Here is a 16,013-nt window from a genome sequence, read left to right as displayed (position 1 = left end):
TATATATATATATATATATATATATATATATATATATACACACACAGCTACCTACCCTCAAATCTTTCTAGTGAAGACAGCAGATGTGCAAATTATTTATTACATTGCAATGTGAGATCAGGGTAATGGGCTGTATAGGAAAAGGAAGGATTGGCTACTTGGAAAGGCGAACGAAGGTTTTCATTCCGCATTTCACAGATGAGGAAAAGCAATATTAACCAATTAGAGAAACATAAAATACTCAAAAAAGGAAAAGCAGTGGAGTTTTAGGAGAGATAGAAACAACAGGCTCCAGTCTCAGCTCTATGGTTCACTCAACTGGCTGTTGTCCTATTAAAAAAAAAAAAGCATTTAGGGGTGACTGGGTGGCTCAGATAGTGAAGCATCTGCCTTCAGCTCAGATCATGATGGTCCTGGGATCGAGCCCCGCCTCAGGCTCTCTACTCTGCAGGAAGCCTATTCTCCCTCTCCCACTACCTCTGCTTATATTCCCTCTCTCGCACTCTCTCTCTCTCTGTCAAACAAATAAATAAATAAAATCTTTTTTAAAAAAGCATTCATTAGGGGCGCCTGGGTGGCTCAGTGGGTTAAAGCCTCTGCCTTCAGCTCAGGTCATGATCTCAGGGTCCTGGGATCGAGCCCCACATTGGGCTCTCTGCTCTGCGGGGAGCCTGCTTCCTCCTCTCTCTCTGCCTGCCTCTCTGCCTACTTGTGGTCTCTCTCTGTCAAATAAATAAATAAAATCTTAAAAAAAAAAAAAAGCATTCATTAATTCAGGCATTCAACAGGACATCTGAAAACCTACCATGTACCAGACACTGTGCCAGTAGCTTCCATTTCATTTCCTGTGCCTGTGACAACCGAATGAAACTATGAAAATGAAAGCAGTACATAAACTGAAGAATACTACCAATATTCCTGCATATACAGGCCTTCACACCTTACAAGTACTATTATTTACATTATCTTCTATAATTGTTACAATTCTAATGGTGGCATTATCATCTGCATTTTAAAATAAGAAACTGAAGCACAGAGAGGTCAAATAACCCATCTAAGGTGATATACATAGCAAGATATAGAACCCAGGTCTGATGCCAATTCCCTGGGTTTCTCTCTCTCTCTCTTTTTTTTTTTTTTTTAATTTATTTATTTGAGGGAGAGAGAGGACACAAGCAGAAGGAACAGCAGAGGAAGAGGGAGAAGCAGGCTCCCCTTGGGACATGGGGCTCAACTCCAGGACCCCAGGACCATGACCTGAGCCAAAGGCAGACACCTAACTGACTGAACCATCCAGACACACCCCTGGGTTTTGCTTATAAATGTAAAACATTAACACTTCCAGACAGGCTGAAGATGGTCACAAGACTACATATGATTAGATGCCAAGAGATAATACCAGCTAGTTCAGAAAATAATCATTTTAGCCAGAGTAGTCAGAAAGGTTTTATGGAAAAGATGAGACCTGAGCTGGGTGTTCAAGGATGTAGGTAAGAAGGGTGAGGGTATTTCAAGTGAGACTAGCCAAAACAGCAGGGCGGAGTAGAAGAATAAAATCAGTAACAAAGGCATCTGGAAGGTAGCAGTGGTATCAGACTTGGAGAGGCCCTATATGCCCTTTTATCTTTAGGTGATGCCCTAATGACAGATTTACATGGGCTCTCCTGGAGTCTAGAATGGTAGGAAACAGTATTCCTTGAAAACTTAGGCCTCTCTTTCAGCAGTCCTCAGAATCAAAGCAAATACAACAGGGCCATGGAGTCACCAAACTGACCATCTTTAACAGTGGAATTTTGAAAACTTCCTGATTTTTTTTTTTTTAATTATCCTTTTACCAGATCTGGCCAAATTCTCACAGTTAGACTAAAGTGAATATTAGTGAGTTGTTTTATAAAGATGTAAGGTTTGAGCCATTAAGGAAACAAGCCTAAAGACGTTTAGGGACCACCCCAAGATAACTAATGGTAGACCCATAAGCAGCAAAGATCATGCTGACCTATATATATCATGGACATAAAATTTCTACAAGGCTTAAAATAAAATTTTAATATAAACTACTAAAAGTAAGTCATCATTCTGAGCAGCATTATACAACTAAAAGAACACAACTGAAATCTGTTAAGAGGGCAAGGAAAGACCAAGGAATGCATTTATCGTGATTCAGAGGGTTTTACTGCAGTCATTTAAATAAGGTTTTGTAAGCAAAAATTTAGGTTATTTCCCTTTTCGTATCGCCAAGTAGCCTCACAGCCTCACATCCCAATCTGGTCACGAACTCAAAACGGTATACTTAGAAAAGACTCCTGAAGTGCAAAAATAAAATGACCCCCTCAAGGTCATTCAGATTATCGGAAATGATCGCGGTTTCGAGATTCCCACTGCGGAGCTCTTCTCTCTTCAGGCCAATGGGCTGCCAGGGTGGCTGGTGGAGGGGGCGTGGCCCACTGGCAAACGCCTCCGAGTGCGCCCGGAAAGGAGTGGAGGGAACACAACCCTTTGACTACGAGGCGCCGCGTGTGCTGCCGGGAGAGCCTATTCTCGCCGGTTTCTCATACCCGGATGTCTACACAGGCGGTGATAGCCTGGTTGCCACCTACGAGTTTTATTCTCCCGACCACCTCCGCCGCGGCCAGAGTACTTGGAACCTACGTTACCTTTCCCAGAGCTCCGTTCATCATCTGCTGTTGCGGCCGCTAACTGTAAGCTGAAAACCTGCCCAACCTGCAGCGATCCCCGGGCGTCTGAAAACACTGACGGAACGCCTCGACCGTGTCCAGTAACAATATGAGACCGAAAGTCACTCAATTCCCGCAGCACCTTGGTTCCGGTAGCTTCTGAAACTCAGAAGCTAGAAAAGTCCGCCTCGCTACAGCTTAAGTGTTAACTTCACTGCGGTTCGTCCCGGAGTAATTGCCACCTCTGTGTTGTGCCGAAGCTTTGCACACGATTCTGCTATGTCTTCCACCATACTGTGTATTAGTTGTTACTGTCTCTTTCACATATTTGATTTTGAGTTCCTCAAGGACTGAGATCCTGATGAATTCATGCCAGTGGCTAGCAGAAGACATGGAGAGTTCTGACTTCTAACCTTGACTTAAAAGCTGATTGACCCTAAGTGAGCTTTTCTGACATTCAATTGTCTCATAATAATTGGTAACAGCTACTTTCTATTGACTCACCATTACTTGCAATGCATTATCTCAGAGCAACCTGTAATTTATCCCTCACAAGCCTGCTAGAGAAATATTATCAGTTGGGTTTACATATAAAGATATTCCGAGAGGTTAAGAGACTTGTCTGGGGCCAACCAACTGAAGCAGTTGAATTTCAAACTCAGTCTGCTTGATGCAGTGTTTTCCCTCTTAAACACCCCTTCTATATGCGATACTAATGTCACTGCACTTTCAATTACTTACTTTACACACATTATCCATTTACTTAGCATGACTTTGTGCCAGTCCTTTGATTAAATCTTGGGCATACAGAGATGAATAATACGTAGTCCCTGCCCTTAAGCGGCTCATAGAGAATTTCATCAAACTAAAGAGCTTCTGTGCAGCAAAGGAAACAACAGAGTGAAGAGACAGCCTACAGAATGGAAGAAAACAGTTGCAAACCATACATCTTTTAAGGGGTTAATATCCAAAGTATATAAGGAATTCAACTCAATAGCAAGAAAACAAGTAACTTGATTTTAAAATGGGCAAAGGCATTTGCCACACGCAGATGGACCTAGAGGATATTATGCTAAGTTAAATTAGTTGGAAAGAGAAAAACAAATACCATATGATTTTACTTATCTGTGGTCTCTAAAAATCAAAACAGACTCTTAAATTTGAAGAACAAATTGATGGTCCAGAGGGAAGATGGGTGGGGATAGGCGAAATAGGTGAAGGGGATTAAGAGATACAAATTGATGGGCGCCTGGGTGGCTCAGTGGGTTAAGCTGCTGCCTTCATCTCAGGTCATGATCTCAGGGTCCTGGGATCGAGTCCCGCATCGGGCTCTCTGCTCAGCAGGGAGCCTGCTTCCCTCTCTCTCTCTCTGCCTGCCTCTCCATCTACTTGTGATTTCTGTCAAATAAATAAAATCTTTTTTAAAAAGAGAGAGAGATACAAATTGAAGTTATAAAATGTCACAGAGGGATGCCTGGGTGGCTCAGTCAGTTAAGCATATGCCTTCCACTCAGGTCATGGTCCCAGGGTCCTAGGATCGAATCCTGCATCTGGCTCCTTGTTCAGCAGGGACCCTTGCTTCTCCCTCTCCCTGTCATTCCCCCTGCTTGTGCTCTCTCTCTGTCAAATAAATAAATAAAATATTTTTTTTAAAGATTTTATTTATTTATTTGACAGAGATAAATCACAAGTAGGCAGAGAGGCAGGCAGAGAGAGAGAGAGGAGGAAGCAGGCTCCCCGCTGAGCAGAGAGCCCGATGCGGGACTCGATCCCAGGACCCTGAGATCATGACCTGAGCCGAAGGCAGCGGCTTAACCACTGAGCCACCCAGGCGCCCCAATAAATAAAATATTTTAAAAAAATTTTTAAACAAAATAAAATAGTTGGGACTCACTGAAGCAGGGTACAGATTGGTGGTTACCAGGCATTTGAGCAGGAATTGAGAGAAGAATGGGGAAGTGTTGGTCAAAGGGTACAGAGTTCCAGTTATTCAGAATTAATTAATCTTAGAGATCAAAGCATGATGGCTACAACTAATAATACTGTATTGAATAATGAAAATATGCTAAGAGAATAAATTTAGGTGCTCTCGTCACAAAAGACAACTATATGAGGAAATGATATATTAACTAGCTTGACTGTAAGTAATCTTTTCACTATGTAGATGTATATCAAATCATCATATTGTATGCCTCAAATATATACAATTTTTAGGCAGCTGATAGAGATCAGTAGGGAAGCTAAGTCATAAACAAATAATTAGAAAGCAATGATGAGGGCACCTGGGTGGCTCAGTGGGTTAAAGCCTCTGCCTTTGGCTCAGGTCATGATCTCAGGGTCCTGGGATCGAGTCCCGCATCGGGCTCTCTGCTCAGCAGGGAGCCTGCTTCCTCCTCTCTCTCTGCCTACTTGTGATCTCTCTGTGTCAAATAAATAAAATCTTTAAAAAAAAAAAAGCAATAATGAATTCTAATTACAGAGATAGACACATAAACTTTGTGTATGAAAGGAGTACCTGGTCACATAAAGTCAACATCAAGTGAAATAACAAATCTGCAGTTGTTTTTATTGTTGGCATTATTATTATTGCTCCACTGTTTTGATGTTATTATTGTTGTTCTTAGCAAGGCAAAGACGTAAAACCTGGTAAATATAAATGGGGCTTCAGGTGATAGGGAGTTTGCTTTATTGTCAGAAACCCTGTCAGGATCTCATATCCTATTTGTGTGCCTCGGTGGGTGGCTCAGTAAGCTGAGGCTTGATTTCAGCTTGAGTCATGATCTTGGGGTTGTGAGATCAGCAGGCATCAGGCTCCTTGCTCGGTGAAGAGTCGGCTGGAGATGCTCCCTCTCCCTCTGCCCCTCCCCTGCTCTCTCTCAGAAATGAATAAATTGCTTTTTTTTAAAGCCATTATCCTACTTTTTTTTTAATCTATTTTTCCTATGATGAAATTCCAAGGTGCTACAAAGGAATATGTAGGAAAATCTATGTCCCCCAAAGGTAGTCCTTAACCCTGTGGGGGTTGTTAAGAGTTGTTAAGAGATTATCTAAAAAGACAAACTCAGGATTAAGTGATGCTCTTAGCATAATGCATTGTGCATGGTGGCCACTCAATAGAAAGTAGTTATTATCAGTTATTTTGAGGCAACTGAATGTTGGAGAGGCTCACTTAGAGTCAATCACCGTTTTTTTTTTTTAAGTTTACTTACTTCTTTTAGTAATCTCTATACCCAATGTTGGGCTCAAACTCACAACCCCAAGATCAAGAGTCGCATGCTCTACCTACTGAGTCAGCCATGTGCCCCTCCATCAGCTTTTTTTTTTTTTAAAGATTTTATTTATTTATTTGACAGAGAGAGATCACAAGTAGATGGAGAGGCAGGCAGAGAGAGAGAGAGAGAGAGAGAGAAGCAGGCCCCCCGCTGAGCAGAGAGCCCGATGCGGGACTCGATCCCAGGACCCTAAGATCATGACCTGAGCTGAAGGCAGCAGCTCAACCCACTGAGCCACCCAGGCGCCCCAATCCATCAGCTTTTATATCAAGGTTAGAAGACAGATCTCCATGTCCTCTGCTATCCACTGAAATAAACTGATTTATCAGATAGGATCTTAGTCCTTGAGGAACTCACAATGAAATATGGGAAAGAGATACTAACAAATAACGAACACATAGTATAGTAGATGAAATGGCAGAATTGTGTGCAAAGTATTGAGACAACAAAGAGACAGCAATTAATTCTGCCTAGACAAATAACAGACATTTCATACCTCCAACACAGTGACTAGACTTTGCTTGCATGGGTATCTGAAAGCTGTTGAGATTTTAGAAGTGAATTTTTATTATTATTTTTTTTAAATAGAAAAAAAAAAAGTCTGTTGAGATCCTAGTTTGTGTCAGGTCAGATCCTTTCAGGTATAGAATTTCATTCAAACCTCCCCAATAACTGTGTGAAGTTGAGAATCACTCATTTCATAGATGAGGAACAGAGGCTGGAAGAAGTTACCTAGTTAACATAAGCCACACTGCAAATGATGACCTGTCTGATTACAGTGCCTGTGCTCCATCTGTTGCACAGAACTGCAACAATAGGTTTCCAAAAGGGCAGACTGGCTAGGCCAGGGAGTTTCCTTCCTTGCCTAGTCCAGGTAAATGCAACCTATGCAACCAGGTAAATGCAACCTGTAATGTAAGATACAAACCTATCTTTGTGTTGTTTATACGCTCTAAAGAGGGAGAAATCTGAGGAAAAGAGGGGTAAGAAGGAAGAAAAGGACAATTAGCAAAGCACAAGGATTCTCAAGCAACTAGAATACTTTAAAAGGTCAGGAATCTAGGACCCAAAAGGGAGGTGAAATCAGCATATGTAGATGTAAAGACACCATAGCAATATCCTTTAATGTGTCATAATGGATATTATTGTTGCCAAGCTCTGCCAATGATGTCATGTGTTATAAAGGAAGATGAGCTTACTGAGCTTCCCAGAAAGACACTTTCTTACAGATGTGGCCAGAAATCCTTGTATATCCATTATTCCGTAGTTTCTCTGGCATATTTTATCTCCAGCCATTAAAAACTAAGCCTTCCATGAAGAAATCAAAACAGCTCAACAAGGCCACCTTCCAGGTACCAAGGCCCCTGTTTTCTTGCTTTATCCTTTTTTATGGGCTTCCCAAGAGGAAGCCTATTCGTCTTTTTATCTCTAAGATCAAATTGAGGCCCATGGTAATATGCATCTGGTGAACTGAACTGAAAGCTTCCTATTCTTTCTCTTTTGTCTCCTACCTCTACGATGGCATTGTCTCACATCCATTAGTGGCACAGTAGACATATAAGGATGGGAGAATGTGTAGAGAATATGGGCTCAGAGCCAACCCTGCTTCTGCCATTTACTCACTGCGTGATACTGAGAAAGAGAGACTAGTGAATGTTTGAGGGACTTCAAGTTTGACTGAAATGTGTATATATATAGAAAAAAAAAAAAGTGGTGAGAAAAGAGACCAGAGAGGCAGAATAGAGTCAAAGTGTTAAATTCCAGACCATAGGGTTGGGGAAGTTTTGATCAGTGAGGAACCTGTAAGGAGTAGAATAGTGGAGGAGAGAATGGAGCCCGGGAGTCTACGTAGACGACCAGGGGACTCATTTAAGTGAGAAAGAGGAAGGCCCAAGTTAAGGGCCTGATAGAGATAAAGAAGAATCAATGTTAAGGAGGTATAATAGGCAAGATTTGGTTAAATGATTAGGACTGATTAGATGTGCATAGTAAAGAACATTTTGAGTTATAATATGAGAGGGGTCCTATAAATAGGTGGCAGATATGCCGGTTTCCCATTCTCCAAGCCAGGTTGCTGGAAGCTGCCCCTCTCTTTACTTCCTGGAAGGCCCTTGGGCCATCATCCTAGAAATAGACTGAGGCTGCCCCAAATCCCTCCTGACCTCCCCAGTGGGAGAAATAGAAGAAAAAGTGCAGAGCATTTGAATGCCACCTGTAAAGGCTGCCTGAAGCAAATCCTTTGTGTTTACATTCTGTGTAGTTTTGCCTTCATGATGAGTGGATATTAGAAGAGAGGGCTAAGGAAAAGAGAACTGAATAGTAAATTGTAAATAGTAAATTGTGATCATTTCACTTTAAAAATGGTTGACAAAGGGGCGCCTGGGTGGCTCAGTGGGTTAAAGCCTCTGCTTTCGGCTCAGGTCATGATCCCAGGGGTCCTGGGATCGAGCCCCGCATCGGGCTCTCTGTTCTGCAGGGAGCCTGCTTCCTCCTCTCTCTCTCTCTGCGTGCCTCTCTGCCTACTTGTGGTCTCTGTCTGTCAAATAAATAAAATCTTTTTTAAAAAAAAGGTTGACAAATCCCTCTCTCCCTCCCTCCAAAACATTCTTAATGCTGCCATGAGAGTAATATTTCTAAATACAAATATAACCATGTCACTTCCCTGCCCAAGAACATTTAATGCTCCCCCCACACTGACTATAGTGATAGTGTCCAACAGAACTTTCTACAAATACGGAAATGTTCTATATCTGCTCTGTCCAATATGGTAGCTACTAACAGCGTGTGATGTTTGAGCACTTGAACTGAAATGAGACTAGCACAATCTAGGAACTGGATTTTAATTTAATTTTAATTTAAATTTTATTTTAAATAGCCATATGTGGCTAGTGGCTCCCTATAGTAGCCTATAGGATCAAGTCCAAACTCCTGAATAAAACCACTGAGGGGCACCTGGCTGGCTGTCAGAGGAGCATGAAACTCTTTTTTTTTTTTTTTTTTGGAGCATGAAACTCTTGATCGCAGGGTTGTGGGCTTGAGCCCCATTGGGTGTTGAGATTACTTAAAATAAATAAACACAACAACAACAACAAAAGACTAACAATGAGAAAAATCTTTAAAAAAATATACTGAGATATTTACTCTCTACTCCTACCTACCTATCCAGCTTCATTTCCCACTCTTTTCAATACAAATATTAGTCCCAGTCAAAACAAACTTCTATAATTCTTTAATCATGACATAGTCCATCATATCTTCATTTCTCCCTGCCTTTGTACCTCATTTCTTTCTGCTGAAATGACCTTTCTTTACTTACTCACCTGGAAAATCCCAACTTCTCTTTCAAGACACAAGTCAAATATTACCTTTTATATTTAGCTCCTTGCATCCACTTCACAGAAATAGTGTGGTCTCTGTGGTCCCTCCACTGTGCTTACACAGCCCCCTTTTCATGCCCTCAATACAGGGTATCATAACTATTTGCTCACTTGTATATCTTGCCCACTAGATTGTGAGCATTTTTAAAGGAGTAATTTCTTTCACTTCAAAGATGGACCACAGATATTACTGTGTTTATTGTTTTGTACTTCTCAGACGACTTACATGAACATTATGCAATTTTAACAAAGTTACATTAGGTAAGTTTTCTCACTTTATAGATAAAACCAAAGGGAAGAAGATAGGTGGCTTGCCTAAGCTTAAACAACTTGCACAGGGCAAAAAACGGTAATGTATATTTCTAGCTCTGGATGTTCCGTCTGATAGTCAACAACACTAAAGCAAATTAGAGGCTCTGAGATCCTCCTATGGCCAATCCTAAATCTCAAACTAACACCTGGTGATCTGGCATTTACACAGTACACATGAATTTCGGCCACAAGCAACTTTACAGAGAAACTAACAGTGAAGTCAGTCTTTTTCCAGATAAGAATGGAAACTAAAGGCACTCAAACCTTGTAATTTTCCCCTCCCTGCTTCAGACAGATGTTTTTCAATATTCTCTTCATTATTTTTTAAGGTTTTAAAACTTTTTAAAGTTTTTTTTTAAAGTATTTTATTTATTTATTTGACAGAGAGATCACAAGTAGGCAGAGAGGCAGGCAAAGAGAGAGGGAGGAAGCAGGCTTGCCACCGAGCAGAGAGCCCAATGCGGGGCTCGATCCCAGGACCCTGAGATCATGATCCGAGCTGAAGGCAGAGGCTTTAACCCACTGAGTCACCCAGGCACCTCAAAATTTTATTTTTTTATTTGACAGATCACAAGTAGGCAGAGAGGCAGGCAGAGAGATTGGGGAGAAGCAGGCTCTCTGCAAAGCAGAGAGCCTGATGCTGGGCTCATTCCAGGACCCTGAGCTCATGACCTTAGCCAAAAGAAGACACTTAACCAACTGATCCAACCAGGCACCCCGTAAGATTTTTTTTTTTTTTAATTTTTAAGTAGTCTCTATACACAACCCTGAGATCAAGAGTTATGTGCTCTACCTACTGAGCCAGCTAAGTGCCCCAACTTCATCTTATACATAGTCCTGAGCAGCGTATGCTTACAGGAATATTCTTTATTTTTCTTTGTATTCCAAAAAATTGGCACAGGTCATAGAACACGAGGCTCCAATAAATATAGAATGAAATAATTAATGAAAGAGTATTTAAAAGTTCTTAGAGGTAATTATGAAGTTTAGATTTCTCCAAGATCTTGCACCATCAAAAAAAGCCTGGAGGAACTTTACCTTTCTGGCTGTATTTTTACAAGTCAACCTTCTATAAAAGCTTTCAAAAAAAAAAAACAACCAAAAAACTGATCCAGTCCACAGCACAACCACATCAGAGAAAGCCTTAGGGAAGAAGTGAGAACAAAGGGAGGTCCTTTTGAAGAATATGTTTGATCTCAGATTAAACTTCCCTTAAAGTAATAATTCTATGGTATCCTGTCATAAAAAGTTTCCCAAAGGTGCCAAATAGTTCTGGTTTATCGCTAAGGTAAAAATATATGCACTAAGTTACCTTCAATTGAAAACTATTTTAGCTTCAGTAGAACTTTTCTGCTTCTATTTTATGGTATCGTTTTGGTACAAAGAAAATCATACTTACAAGAAAAAAAAGATAAAAGGCCAGAGGTGAAAGAGAGCTGGCTACCAAAAGAAAGCCAGAAAGGGATGATACTGACTCCACAGTCCATACTTTACCAGGAATTTCTGCTTGTGCAGGGTTGGGCCCAGAGAGTAGGGATTGCCTAACCCTGGAGAAAGGGAGAAAGAATGATGAAAGAGGCTGCAAGAGGGAAGCTCAAGTGGTTAGTGAGATCACAGAAGGCTGTTAGAAGGGAGGTTACAAAGAACCACTTACCAGGCAGCTAGGTGTGCAACTCAGTCAATCTTTCCATAAGCCCAGAACCTGTGTTCAGATTGCTCCACCCAGCCTCTAGCACAGGGGTATTGGGAAAGTACCTGCTCTACAAAGCTCCTCCAACACAGGGACACTGGGATACTTGGACACCTGGGAGGCTATCCTCCGCCACTCCCTTCTACAGCTTGCACCATTACTTGACATTAGAAAAACTTTTCTTATGGTGTAGGAAGAATCCTTTGTGTTGCTGCTATCCAAGACCCAGATATCAAATGTATACTGGGGGAAAAAAGACAGAAAAAACATAATTTCATAATTTCACTCTACCAAGCTACTCATAGCCTCTAATGTAATGTTCCTGCTTGGCATCTTGGGATTAGGAGACACAAGTGCAGACTTTATAAGATCATGATGTGGAGGCAGATTTTGAAATAAATTCCCCAGAAGAGAGTACTACCTTCTTGACCTACTGAAATAGGAATTTCTAACTTTCATCTTCTCCAACTAACCTCTCAATGTCTTTTTAAAAAAAGATTTTATTTATTTATTTGAGAAAGAGAGTATATATGAGTATAGGGGGTGAAGGAGTGTAGGCAGAGGGACAAGCAAAATCCCCGCTGAGCAGGAGGCTCCATATCAGGACAAGGGATCATGACCTTATGCTTAACCAACTGAGCCACCCGGTACCCCACCTCTCTATGTCTTTATTTGAATGCCTTATCATTTTTACCTCAACTTTCACAGTCTTCTACCTGAACTACTGTGCTGGCCTTCTAATCAAACCTTTAGCCTAATCCCCATTCTAGTTAATTTCCAAAAGCAGTCTTCCTGAAGCACATATTATGGGGATTATGATTTAAAAAATAAAATAAATCAAATAAAGTAAAACCTTCCTTAACTACTTATGGCTCTCTAATTTGACAACACATTGCTTACCTTGGCATTCATTGCTCTCATGATCCATCTCCAATTTGCCATTCTAACCACTTTTCTCATATACCCATTGCTCGTACTGCACTGATAACTCTGTTCAATATATTTTTTTAAGATTTTATTTATTTTATTTGACAGAGAGAGAGAGATCACAAGTAGGCAGAGAGGCAGGCAGAGACAGAGGGGGAAGCAGGCTCCCCGCTTAGCAGAGAGCCCGATACGGGGCTTGATCCCAGGACCCTGAGATCATGACCTGAGCCAAAGGCAGCGGCTTAATCCACTGAGCCACCCAGGCGCCCCTCAATATATTTTTCTATACTGCAGACTAAATGTTCATTATTTAAGATTACTTTTCTTTTTTTTTTTTTTTAAAGATTTTACTTATTTATTTGACAGAGAGAGATCACAAGTAGGCAGAAAGGCAGGCAGAGAGAGAGGGAGAAGCAGGCTCCCTGCTAAGCAGAGAGCCCAATGTGGGGCTTGATCCCAGGACCCTGAGAAGATGACCTGAGCCCGAGGTAGAGGATTAACCCACTGAGCCACCCAGGCGCCCCTAAGATTACTTTTCTATAGCAGCTATCATGAAAAGCAGAATTAGTTCTAGAGAGATTTGTTTCGAGACTTTTGATGCATTTTGCCAAACTTCATTTCAGAGGTACCAAAACCTGTTTTTGTCACATCTTCACAAGCATTGAATATTAATATATATGAAAACTAATTATAATTGAAGAAATTGTATATAGGGGCGCCTGGGTGGCTAAGTGGGTTAAGGCTCTGCCTTCAGCTCATGTCAGGATCTCAGGGTCCTGCGATTGAGCCCCACATCGGGCTCTCTGCTCAGCAGGGAGCCTGCTTCCTTCTCTCTCTCTCTGCCTGCCTCTCTGCCTACTTGTGATCTCTCTCGCTCTCTGTGTCAAATAAATAAATAAAATCTTTTAAAAAATTGTATATAAAAAAACTTTGTGAATAAAGAAAATGTGACATATATGTGTGTGTTACATATAATTATAATATTATTCAGCCATTAAAAAAGCAAATCTTATCATTTGTGGTAACAGATTGACTATTCAGTGAAATCAGAGAAAGACAAATACTACATGATCTCACTTATACAGAGATCTTTTTTTTTTTTTTAAAACAAAGAATCTTAAAAAACAAAACATCTCCCCCAAAACCTCATAAATACAGAGAACAGTTTGGTAGTTGCCAGATGCCGGGGTGGGTAGGGGAATGGAAGAAACGGGTAAAGGTGGTCAAAAGGTACAAACTTCTAGTTACAAAATAAATAAGTCCTGGGGATGTAATATATAACCCAGTAACTATAGTGAATAATACTGTTTGTATATTTGGAAGTTGCTAAGAGAGTGTATCTTAAAAGTTCTAATCATAAGGAAAAACATTTATAATTATGTGTGGTGATGGATGTTAACTAAACTTATTGTGCTGATCATTTCACAATATATACATATATACTGAATCATTGTTATATACCTGAAACTAACATAATGTTATATAGCAGTTATATCTCAATAAAAATAAATCTTTTGTGAATTAGTAGTTCATAAATTCTGTTTTCTTTTTAGTATGGTTGAACCTTTCCCCTATCTTTTGTTATCCAATTATATTTCCTTGGTGAATGACCAGTTCATGTCTGTTACCTCTTTATCCTTTGGGGTCTTAATACTTCTATTCCTGCAATCTCACCCTTTTATACACACTCCTACATTTCAGGAAGCAGCTTATGTTCAGGGAAAGAGCACCATTCTAAAGATCATGAAAAACTACTATTATGTAACATGGAGCAAGTAATTTCTTTTTTTTTTTTTTTTTAAAAGATTTCATTTATTTATTTGACAGAGATTACAAGTAGGTAGAGAGGCAGGCAGAGAGAGAGTGGGAAGCTGGCTCCCTGCTGAGCAGAGGGCCCAGGACTCTGGGATCATGACCTGAGCCAAAAGCAGAGGCCTTAATCCACTGAGCCACCCAGATGCCCCTCATTTCTATTTTAGACACCTCAAATTTGTATGCAAAACCATGTACCCAAATCTATAAAATGAGGGTGATGCAATAGAAGCTTCAAGATCAATGAAAAGTTCAAGTGAATGGGGCTACCCTCCCAAACTCCTAATTTCTGCTTTATCTAGAAGAGCTTCCTTTTACCCAGTCATATATGTATTATATACATGAAATATTTATATGAAATATAATATTCATATGAAACACACATATTTACATGAAATTGAAATATAATGTAGGGGCACCAGGTGGCTCAGTGGGTTAAAGCCTCTGCCTTCAGCTCAGGTAGTGATCCCAAGGTCCTGGGATCAAGCCCTGCACCAAGCCCTGCATCGAGCTCTCTGCTCGGCAGGAAGCCTGCTTCCCTTCCTCTCTCTGCCTGCCTCTCTGCCTACTTGTGATCTCTGTCAAGTAAATAAATAAAATCTTTAAAACATTAAAAAAAGAAATATAATGTAATAAATACACAAATTATATAAATATGTAATCTATATATGTCTAAGTTACACATATAAATTCCTAAAGCCTTTCCATCTCTAATGGCCATGGATTCCTTTATTCTGCCACTAGATAGACTGTAACCAGTTAAAGAACAATTCTGTGGTTGTTATTTCTGTTCTATAGATGAAGAAACTAAGGCACAGTCAAGTGAATAAATTATTCAAGTCTGGCTAAGAGGACCTTCCAACTCTGGATACTTCTATCTTCCCTGAAAGTTTGGATTTGTTTCTTCAGAATCCTTACCACTCCAAGATAAAATGATTCTGAGTTTCTCAAGACTATAATATTCTAGAAACTTAGGGCTGTAGAGTCTCTGAAAGCTCTAAAATCTTCTAACTCCTGTGTTACAACTCAAAAGGGAGGCTAAGGTTGTGGAAGAGCCAGCTCTTAGCTAGCTCCCCTCTACCTGCCCCATCTCTAACTGGCTATTCACTTCAAATTCCAAATGTTTAAATGACCATGGGGGAAATACGAAAATTATAGTTCATTCATTCATGGAATAGTTTATACTATGCATATAATTAAAATGACAAAGAAAAATACTTAGTATGTAACAAACAACAGATAACTTTATGCAGCATTGTCTCAATTGTGTAAAAATACACAGTGAAAATAAATAATGACAAATAGTGAGTAATCTTGATTGATTCTAGTTGGTGGAATACGTCATTTTTAAAAATTTTTTATCCCAATCTTTTATATTATGTTTTATTTTTATAATAAGGAAAAAAAATGTTTTAAGTTCAAACGTGTGAGCCCACACCTGGAGCCGTCAATTTGTCTCAGAGCTGGGATGAGGAGATGAGTCATCTTAAAAGGAGAGGGAGGGGACAGCTGGGCTTTGACTAGGGCTGCTTTTGAAGGGGAGGGACAAGCACTAGATAGGGTGAGGACAGATGAGCTCTGCTGGAGTTCAAACCGGAAGCGCTGACGATGGCAACCTACCGGGCAAAATCCAGCCGCAAAAGCCGGGAATAACGTGGCAGCCGCAAATCGCCTTCAAGGCCAGCCAGATCCAAGCCACCCCCTCCGCCCTCTAGCCAACGCCCCGGCTAGTTCCCGCCTCCTGCCACTCCCCATTGGTCCGCTGAAGCTCATTGGTTTTCCTGGGGCCCGCCCCTTTGGGGGCCTGCGAGAGGTAGCTCGCTCCCTCCCCCACTTCCGCAGGGGCAGCCATGCTGAGAGTGGCAGGCGGGGAAGGGTGGGGCCGTTGGCTCTTTATTACAGCCACCGCCGTATTCTTCCAGTGTTTCTTCGCCGCGCTGTATAGGGA

At 40.8% G+C, this 16,013-nt stretch overlaps 1 protein-coding gene across 3 annotated transcripts in view; it reads right to left on the bottom strand.

Annotated features, from left to right (window-relative positions):
- Positions 1-15,749, bottom strand: part of MRPL48 (mitochondrial ribosomal protein L48) — a 68,982-nt gene extending 53,233 nt beyond the window's left edge. Inside the window, exon 1 of one of the 3 annotated variants that reach the window (XM_059410401.1) lies at positions 15,686-15,749. Coding sequence is in view for 2 of the 3 variants with exons in the window: in XM_059410410.1 (XP_059266393.1) it covers positions 2,655-2,678 (24 nt within the window). In the remaining variant the exon portion in view is untranslated. Of the gene's footprint in view, positions 1-2,654; positions 2,796-15,685 lie in introns of those variants that run through there. The other 2 variants (XM_059410410.1, XM_059410395.1) reach the window with 2 other exon arrangements.
- Positions 15,750-16,013: the final 264 nt, after the last annotated feature.

This window comes from Mustela nigripes, chromosome 1 (genome assembly GCF_022355385.1).
Source record: "Mustela nigripes isolate SB6536 chromosome 1, MUSNIG.SB6536, whole genome shotgun sequence".
Classification (NCBI taxonomy): Eukaryota; Metazoa; Chordata; class Mammalia; order Carnivora; family Mustelidae; genus Mustela; species Mustela nigripes.
This window is presented reverse-complemented; position numbering and strand designations above follow the sequence as displayed.